Below are 10000 nucleotides of genomic sequence, written 5' to 3'. Positions count from 1 at the left end.
CCTCGAACAGCACTGCGGGGACTCACCACCACCACCAGTCTCCGGCTCTGAGACACACACCTCAGCGTATCGTCTGTTATAGCTACACACAGATACAGGTTAACACACACACTCACACACACACACACACACACACACACACACACACACACACACACACACACACACACACACACACACACACACTCACACACACACACACACACTCACACACACACACACACACACACACACACACACACACACACACACACAAACACACACACACACACACACTGCGGGGACTCACCACCACCACCAGTCTCCGGCTCTGAGACACACACCTCAGCGTATCGTCTGTTATAGCTACACACAGATACAGGTTACCACACACACTCACACACACACACACACACACACACACACACACACACACACACACACACACACACACTGCGGGGACTCACCACCACCACCAGTCTCCGGCTCTGAGACACACACCTCAGCGTATCGTCTGTTATAGCTACACACAGATACAGGTTACCACACACACACACACACACACACACACACAAACACACACACACACACACACTGCGGGGACTCACCACCACCACCAGTCTCCGGCTCTGAGACACACACCTCAGCGTATCGTCTGTTATAGCTACACACAGATACAGGTTACCACACACACTCACACACACACACACACACAAACACACACACACACACACACTGCGGGGACTCACCACCACCACCAGTCTCCGGCTCTGAGACACACACCTCAGCGTATCGTCTGTTATAGCTACACACAGATACAGGTTACCACACACACACACACACACACACACACACACACACACACACTGCGGGGACTCACCACCACCACCAGTCTCCGGCTCTGAGACACACACCTCAGCGTATCGTCTGTTATAGCTACACACAGATACAGGTTACCACACACACACACACACACACACACACACACACACACACACACACACAAACACACACACACACAAACACACACACACACACACACACACACTGCGGGGACTCACCACCACCACCAGTCTCCGGCTCTGAGACACACACCTCAGCGTATCGTCTGTTATAGCTACACACAGATACAGGTTACCACACACACTCACACACACACACACACACACACACACAAACACACACACACACACACACACACACTGCGGGGACTCACCACCACCACCAGTCTCCGGCTCTGAGACACACACCTCAGCGTATTGTCTGTTATAGCTACACACAGATACAAGTTAACACACACAAACACACACACACACACACACACACACACACACACACACACAGAAGCACGCACACACAGACGCACACACACTCACTAACACAAACACATACATACACTCACACACTCACTAACACAAACACACTTACATACATACTCACACACTCACTCACTCACACACACACACACACACACACACACACACACACTCACTCTGTCCCCAAAAATGTTGGCAATTATGCAAGTATGTAAACAAATGAATATGTAAATAAAGTAATGTGAATATGTTAATAAAGGAATATGTTGCAGATGCAGAGATGGAGTCGCTGCGTTCCCTGAGAACGAACCCTATGTGTTTCTGAGACGCTGGTGGTGTGTGTAAATGCAGACACACACACACTACTCACTTCCTCCAGGAAGACTGTCCCGGTCGAAGATGCAGACGGAGTATCCGAACTCAGTCTCCAGGACCCTGCGCAGCGTCGACAGCACAAACTCCTCCTCCTCACTGTTGCGTGCGTACGAGATGTACACGTCATACTGCTTATCATCTGCACACACACACACACACACACACTCAAGTTCACACACAACTCAACTCAACTTTAGCTTGATCTTTAAGAGTGAGAGCAAACATGGCTAGTAGAGTCACTGGTGAAAAATCCAGCTTTTAATGTTGTTTATATGTCTATGTGGTGTTTTTAATACGCTTTAAGACAAACCATGTGTAAATTCATAAGTCGACAGCATTGCTGAGTATTTCCTCCTTAAAACTGCAGTGAACCAAAGACAGTCTCAAAAACACGCTTTGAAATCGCTGGTGTTTCTGACGTCACAAACTACCTTGTAACCAATCAGATCAACGTGTGATCGTCAACCAGTGGATCTCTGAGCTGAGTGAGTGAGCGGAGGCGGGGCTCATTTGCATATTCATAGAACCGCGAATACTAAATGATCCAAGAGTGTCGAGTTACATTCAAGTTTTTTTTCAAGGTAAAATCGTTTAAATATGTAATTTTGATTATCAAAGATGAGTTTTAAGGGATATAATTATTGAATACAGGGGGACTTAAAGTATATTAAACATTTAAGGCATTAATATATATATATATACTGAAAATCTTTATATTTATATTTGTCTATTAAATATATTTAATACAAATTGATGAAAACGACACAAAGGTATTATGCATATTCATGGCCATTAGGAAGCATTAAGGCCAGTGAATGTTGCTTATATCGCACTACATGGTGTGATTAACTCTTTCCCCGCCATTGACAGAACATTTCCGGCTTTCTGTGTTTTCACTGTTATACGGTAGGGGGCGCTATCACACATCTTCTGAAAGAGAACTGAATCTCCTGGTCAAAACACAGGCAGAAACTGTGTTTGAAGAAGCAGCAGCAGAAACGAGCGATCTCATATGTAAGCAGATGCAGATGTAAAATAACGCGATCATCAAACATTAAACAGCAGATAAATCAAGCTATACATTGAGTTACAGGACTGAAGCTTTGTGTTGATGGACTCCATCTACTCCATCTGTGTTTCAATCATCGCTCTGAATCACACCCGCACGTAGTCTTTGACAAAAACATGATTTTCTCCGCCTTTTGTTTAAAAATATTGCTTTTTTTAATGAAACTTACTTTCATTTTGATAAAAAAAGAATTTATTGAAGCTATTGCTCTTCCTTTTGATTTATTGCAAATTCAGATATTCATACAACTAAATATCCTAGGGGCCATGCAACTTCTTTCAAAAAGCACTGGCGGGGAAAGAGTTAAATGTTGAACTGATAATAGCATCATAACTGAGCTCAAACATCAGGGTCAGTAAATGTGTGTTTGTGTGTGTGTGTTCTCACCTGTGTATCTCTCATCCGAGCCGAACCAGGAGCGGTAGAGCAGCAGAAGCTCGAGCCAGAACACGTGATAGACCACGAACATCATCAACATGAGCGCCAGAGTCACACCTAAACCACAGCCCAGCTCTAGAGTGGGGATGTACGCTACACACACACACACACACACACACACACACACACACACACATCAAATACACATTTCCCTGGTCAAATCTAGCTACTAATGCTTCTAGATCTCAGCTGGCATGGCAAGGAAACACATAGTTAAAGTCACTTATTAAAGCATCTGCCAAGAGCATTAATGACTCGGCAAAAACAATGCTAAAATAATGAGACTAAAAATGTGTTAAGATTTGCTTCCAAAATAAACGTTATGGGTATACAGGGTCCAAAACAAACATACAGCAAGTGCCCAATGGTTTTTGAGAGAAATATATAAATATATTTTAATTTAATACAGTATCTAATGAAAAACCAGCAGATTTGATCAAGTCGGCCTGAAGTTAGTGTGTTTCTCCACAAAACTCCAGGTGGCGACAGATTCACTACTATTCAAAGGTTAAACTTAACACTTTTATTGATCAAGGATGCATTTAATTGATCAAAAGTGACAGTAAAAACATTTATAATGTTACAAAAGAGTTTATTGCAAATAAATGCTGTTCTTTTTGAACTTTCTATTTATCATGAATCCTGAAAAATAAAATGTGTCACAGTTTCCACAGAAATATGAAGCTGTTTTCAACATTGATAATAATCAGAAATGTTTCTTGAGCATCAAATCATCATATTATACTGATTTCTGAAGGGTCATGTGACACTGAAGACTGGAGTAATTATCACAGGAATAAATGACACTTTACTATATATATATATATATATATATATATATATATATATATATGTTGTTTTAAACTGTAATAATATTTAGCAGTTTTTACTGTATTTTTCATCAAATAAATGCCGCCTTGGTGAACAGAAAAGATTTCTTTAAGAAATATTGTACCAAGACCAAACTTAAAAATAAATGACAATGGAGGATGTATATTTTGGACCCAGAGTGTGTAAAGTGTGTGTGGTTACGTTTGCTCTGGAGAACGGCTCTGCTGGTGTTGAAGCCGCGGCTGTTTCTGGCGGAGCAGTTAAACTCCCTCTGCAGGTCATCAGAGGAAAAGTCCATCACATGCAGGACTCGCTCTTTTACCTCATCGCCGTAATAAAACGAATCAGGCCTACACACACACAGTCAATAAAGCACAGAACAATATATATTAATAATTTTAATTAGATTTCATTTTAATTTTAGTAATTTTAATGCTTTTTTGTCATTTTTATTATTATTATTATTATTATTATTATTATTATAAAAATTTTTTTTTCAATTTTAGTTTTGGTTATTTTAGTACATCAAATAACCAAACTAACTGAAAATGAGATATGTTACTTTGGCAACTAGGTAAAATGAAATGTTCACTTAAAGGTGCAGTGGGTGATTTCTGAGAAACACTGTTGATATTTGAAATCATCACAAATAAACACGCCCCTCCCTTCATCGCTCCTCCCCCAAAATGCATGAGCACGCAATGCAAGTAGATGTCTCTTTATCATAGCAGAAGCAAAGCAAAAGAATGCTTCGTGAAAATTTCTGGAAATGACAAGGAAGAACACGCCCCTACTGCTGATTGGCTCACTCTCTCCTCCCCCATAATGAGTGGACACGCCCCCTACTGCTGATTGGCTCACTCTATCCTCCCCATCATGAGTAGACATGCCACTTACTGCTGATTGGCTCACTCTCTCCTCTCCTATCATGAGTGGACACGCCCCCTACTGCTGATTGGCTCACTCTCTCCTCTCCTATCATGATTGGACACGCCACTTACTGCTGATTGGCTCACTCTCTCCTCCCCCATAATGAGTGGACACACCCCCTACTGCTGTTTGGCTCACTCTCTCCTCCCCCATAATGAGTGGACACGCCCCCTACTGCTGATTGGCTCACTCTCTCCTCCCCCATAATGAGTGGACACGCCACTTACTGCTGATTGGCTCACTCTCTCCTCCCCCATAATGAGTGGACACGCCCCCTACTGCTGTTTGGCTCACTCTCTCCTCCCCCATAATGAGTGGACACGCCCCCTACTGCTGATTGGCTCACTCTCTCCTCCCCCATAATGAGTGGACACGCCCCCTACTGCTGTTTGGCTCACTCTCTCCTCCCCATCATGAGTGGACACGCCCCCTACTGCTGTTTGGCTCACTCTCTCCTCCCCCATAATGAGTGGACACGACCCCTACTGCTGATTGGCTCACTCTCTCCTCCCCTATCATGATTAGACACGCCACTTACTGCTGATTGGCTCACTCTCTCCTCTCCTATCATGAGTGGACACGACCCCTACTGCTGATTGGCTCACTCTCTCCTCCCCTATCATGATTGGACACGCCACTTACTGCTGATTGGCTCACTCTCTCCTCCCCCATAATGAGTGGACACACCCCCTACAGCTGTTTGGCTCACTCTCTCCTCCCCCATAATGAGTGGACACGCCCCCTACTGCTGTTTGGCTCACTCTCTCCTCCCCCATAATGAGTGGACACGCCCCCTACTGCTGTTTGGCTCACTCTCTCCTCCCCCATAATGAGTGGGCACGACCCCTACTGCTGATTGGCTCACTCTCTCCTCCCCTATCATGATTAGACACGCCACTTACTGCTGATTGGCTCACTCTCTCCTCCCCCATAATGAGTGGACACGCCCCCTACTGCTGTTTGGCTCACTCTCTCCTCCCCCATAATGAGTGGACACGCCCCCTACTGCTGATTGGCTCACTCTCTCCTCCCCTATAATGAGTGGACACGCCCCCTACTGCTGATTGGCTCACTCTCTCCTCCCCATCATGAGTGGACACGCCCCCTACTGCTGATTGGCTCACTCTCTCCTCCCCTATCATGATTGGACACGCAGCTTACTGCTGATTGGCTCACTCTCTCCTCCCCCATAATGAGTGGACACGCCCCCTACAGCTGTTTGGCTCACTCTCTCCTCCCCCATAATGAGTGGACACGCCCCCTACTGCTGTTTGGCTCACTCTCTCCTCCCCCATAATGAGTGGACACGCCCCCTACTGCTGATTGGCTCACTCTCTCCTCCCCTATAATGAGTGGACATGCCCCCTACTGCTGATTGGCTCACTCTCTCCTCCCCATCATGAGTGGACACGCCCCCTACCGCTGATTGGCTCACTCTCTCCTCCCCTATCATGATTGGACACACCACTTACTGCTGATTGGCTCACTCTCTCCTCCCCCATCATGAGTGGACACGCCCCCTACTGCTGATTGGCTCACTCTCTCCTCCCCTATCATGATTGGACACGCCACTTACTGCTGATTGGCTCACTCTCTCCTCCCCCATAATGAGTGGACACACCCCCTACAGCTGTTTGGCTCACTCTCTCCTCCCCCATAATGAGTGGACACGCCCCCTACTGCTGTTTGGCTCACTCTCTCCTCCCCCATAATGAGTGGACACGCCCCCTACTGCTGTTTGGCTCACTCTCTCCTCCCCCATAATGAGTGGGCACGACCCCTACTGCTGATTGGCTCACTCTCTCCTCCCCTATCATGATTAGACACGCCACTTACTGCTGATTGGCTCACTCTCTCCTCCCCCATAATGAGTGGACACGCCCCCTACTGCTGTTTGGCTCACTCTCTCCTCCCCCATAATGAGTGGACACGCCCCCTACTGCTGATTGGCTCACTCTCTCCTCCCCTATAATGAGTGGACACGCCCCCTACTGCTGATTGGCTCACTCTCTCCTCCCCATCATGAGTGGACACGCCCCCTACTGCTGATTGGCTCACTCTCTCCTCCCCTATCATGATTGGACACGCAGCTTACTGCTGATTGGCTCACTCTCTCCTCCCCCATAATGAGTGGACACGCCCCCTACAGCTGTTTGGCTCACTCTCTCCTCCCCCATAATGAGTGGACACGCCCCCTACTGCTGTTTGGCTCACTCTCTCCTCCCCCATAATGAGTGGACACGCCCCCTACTGCTGATTGGCTCACTCTCTCCTCCCCTATAATGAGTGGACATGCCCCCTACTGCTGATTGGCTCACTCTCTCCTCCCCATCATGAGTGGACACGCCCCCTACCGCTGATTGGCTCACTCTCTCCTCCCCTATCATGATTGGACACACCACTTACTGCTGATTGGCTCACTCTCTCCTCCCCCATCATGAGTGGACACGCCCCCTACTGCTGATTGGCTCACTCTCCTCCCCATCATGAGTGGACACGCCCCCTACTGCTGATTGGCTACAAGTGTGTTGCGCTGCTCGGTCCAATCCACTTTCAACAGCGTTTCTCAGTTTTTTTCAGTTAAAGTAACAAAAGTTTGGTACTATACGGTTATCCGGACCACACGTGACCACACGTAAATAACGCGGCCACACTAGGGTTAGGGTTAGGTGTGAATATATACAGAAATAGGTGTGGTCCGGATAACTGTATAGTACCAAAAGTTTTTTTATAGTTTTAGTAAACTGTAACAGCTCTGGTCACTCACTCAGACGTGGCCTCAGGGGAGCTGAATCGCGGGTCGGCGAGTTGCTCCACAGTTTTGTTATCGATGGTCCACCAGATCTCCTGCTTTTCTGCGTACATGTGCGGCAGAATCACCCGACAGGACAGCGTCGCTTGATCTCCTGAAATGACAACACAACATTTAATAACTAATCTCACTGATGCATATCCCAGAAAACATGAGAACAAAAGTAGAGAAAGGAGAAGACGCTCACCCAGAGTCACTGTGTAGATCTGATCGCTCGCCGGATTCAGGATTCTGGGAACTTTACTGCCGATGTCGGGAACTACGAGAGAGAAAGTATGTTAAAGAAAAACCCTTAAACTTACGCCGTATGGGGTCAGTGAGAATTTTAAATGTTTTTGAAAGACTGCATTTATTTGATCAAAAATACAGTAAAAACAGTGAAATATTATTACAGTTTAAAATAACTGTTTTCTGTGTGAATTAATATGTCAAACTATAATTTATTCCTGTGATCAAAGCTGAATTTTCAGCATCATTACTCCAGTCTTCAGTGTCACATGATCCTTCAGAAATCAGTATAATATGAGGATTTGATGGTCAAGAAACATTTATGATTATTATCAGTGTTGAAAACATTCATATTTCTTTGGAAACTGTGATACATTTTATTTTTCAGGATTCTTCGATGAATATAAAGTTCCGAAAAACAGCATTTATTTAAAATAGAATATTATAAATGTCTTTACTGTCACTTTTGATCAATTTAATGCGTCCTTGATTAATAAAAGTATTAATTTCTTTTAAAAAACACACACAAATACTGACCCCAAACTTTTGAACGGGAGTGTATTTTATTTCAGCTAGGTCCACAAAGGCAACATTTCTGATTTAAGGTTTAGTTGAACTACTAAAATGACTAAAACTGAAATTTAAAATGATAAAAATTAAACGGACAATTACAAAAAAAAAAAATATATATATATATATAGATACAAAATATTAAAACTTATTTTTTAAATGAAAAACAAAAATATAAAATGAAAACTAATAAATAGGATAACGGAACATTAACGATACTAAAATAACTCTGGCTGGCAAAAGCGCTTGTAAATCCCTGATATAGATGATTATTTAGTGATAATGACTGCCTAACTTATCTCCTTCTACACATAAAACGTTGTGTTTTATATTTTGCACCACAAATATGAAGTTAGAGCTGATCTGATCGCTCGCAGGACTCAGAATGACCTTGAGACGAGATGAGAAGGTCTTACCAACAGCCGTGACGTTGATGGCGCGTGTGAACTGAAGAGTGCGTCCGTTCATCTGATATGAAACCACACATGTGTAAAGGCCAGCGTACATGACATACATCCGGTAGATCACCAGATCATCTCCCTTCACCTCTCTGTCTCTACTGAACACATCAGACCTGCATAACTGAAGAGAGAGGGCAAAGGTCATGTGTGAAGGCAGATGACAATACAATACTTGATTCTGATTGGTTGATAGTGGCATTCTGTGGTCAGATGTCTAATGAAGCTAAACTGTGTATTTACTGATCTAGTTTCATGTTTCTCAAATCACTCCACAGTCTTCTCACATAACAAAATAAATAATTAGTCACACTTGTGCTCCTCGCGGTTTAAAAACGAGCGGATTGGAAACGAATGTGAGACGAATTTCCTCTAGTGGAAGCGTTTGGTACTGCAGCCGAACAACATCTCACTGAAAGCTCATTTTTTGAGATATCAACCTCAAATTTGGAACATAACTTGTTTAGATTTATTGATTTTCTCACAGTTTTAGAGTAAAGCATGTTTTAGAAAATACAGATTTCATATAAAAAATGTAAATAATAACAATAAACGTAACTTTTTGTAAGTTCATTTTTTAAAACTTTTGTTTACTCCAGCAATAATCTGCCAAGTGTCATCTTTGAAAAGAGATCAAACTGAAGTCTGTCGCTCTGAAGCATTCAAGATTTATGACAGTTTAAGTTGGAAATGTAATTTTCAGGTCTATGCTCAAAAGGTGATTATAAATACAGTGTAAATATAATTTAGTACCATAAAATCGCGTGAAAATACTAAATATTAAATAAAAACATTATCAAACTAAAATATAGTACATTAATTTCACTGAAATAAAAAAAATGATTTCTGTCATTTGTGACCGACACGCGAAGAGCAGTTTGTAGTTCCGCTATTTTAGTATTATTGAAATGTTTTGATTTTAATTTTAAAGTTTTTTTTTTTATTTTGTTGTGATTTTTTTATTTTAAATATGTATTCAGTTTTTCCTCCTTTT

The 10000-nt window shown here is 43.3% G+C and overlaps 1 protein-coding gene across 2 annotated transcripts in view; it reads right to left on the bottom strand.

Annotated features, from left to right (window-relative positions):
* The window catches only part of il1rap (interleukin 1 receptor accessory protein), a 33869-nt gene that overhangs the window by 532 nt on the left and 23337 nt on the right, over positions 1-10000 (bottom strand). The window contains exons 7-13 of one of the 2 annotated variants that reach the window (XM_081370800.1): positions 8965-9130; positions 7938-8009; positions 7706-7844; positions 4210-4358; positions 3127-3270; positions 1666-1809; positions 1-82 (exon numbers count right to left, since the gene is read on the bottom strand). The exon at positions 1-82 is cut by the window's left edge and continues 532 nt beyond it. In XM_081370800.1, coding sequence (XP_081226926.1) covers positions 1-82; positions 1666-1809; positions 3127-3270; positions 4210-4358; positions 7706-7844; positions 7938-8009; positions 8965-9130 — 896 coding nt within the window. Of the gene's footprint in view, positions 83-798; positions 1097-1665; positions 1810-3126; positions 3271-4209; positions 4359-7705; positions 7845-7937; positions 8010-8964; positions 9131-10000 lie in introns of those variants that run through there. The other variant, XM_081370801.1, reaches the window with a different exon arrangement.

This window comes from Scardinius erythrophthalmus, assembly GCF_964197995.2.
Source record: "Scardinius erythrophthalmus genome assembly, chromosome: 7".
NCBI lineage: Eukaryota > Metazoa > Chordata > Actinopteri > Cypriniformes > Leuciscidae > Scardinius > Scardinius erythrophthalmus.
Note: the sequence above shows the minus strand (reverse complement) of the source record. Positions and strands in the feature narration are given on the sequence as shown.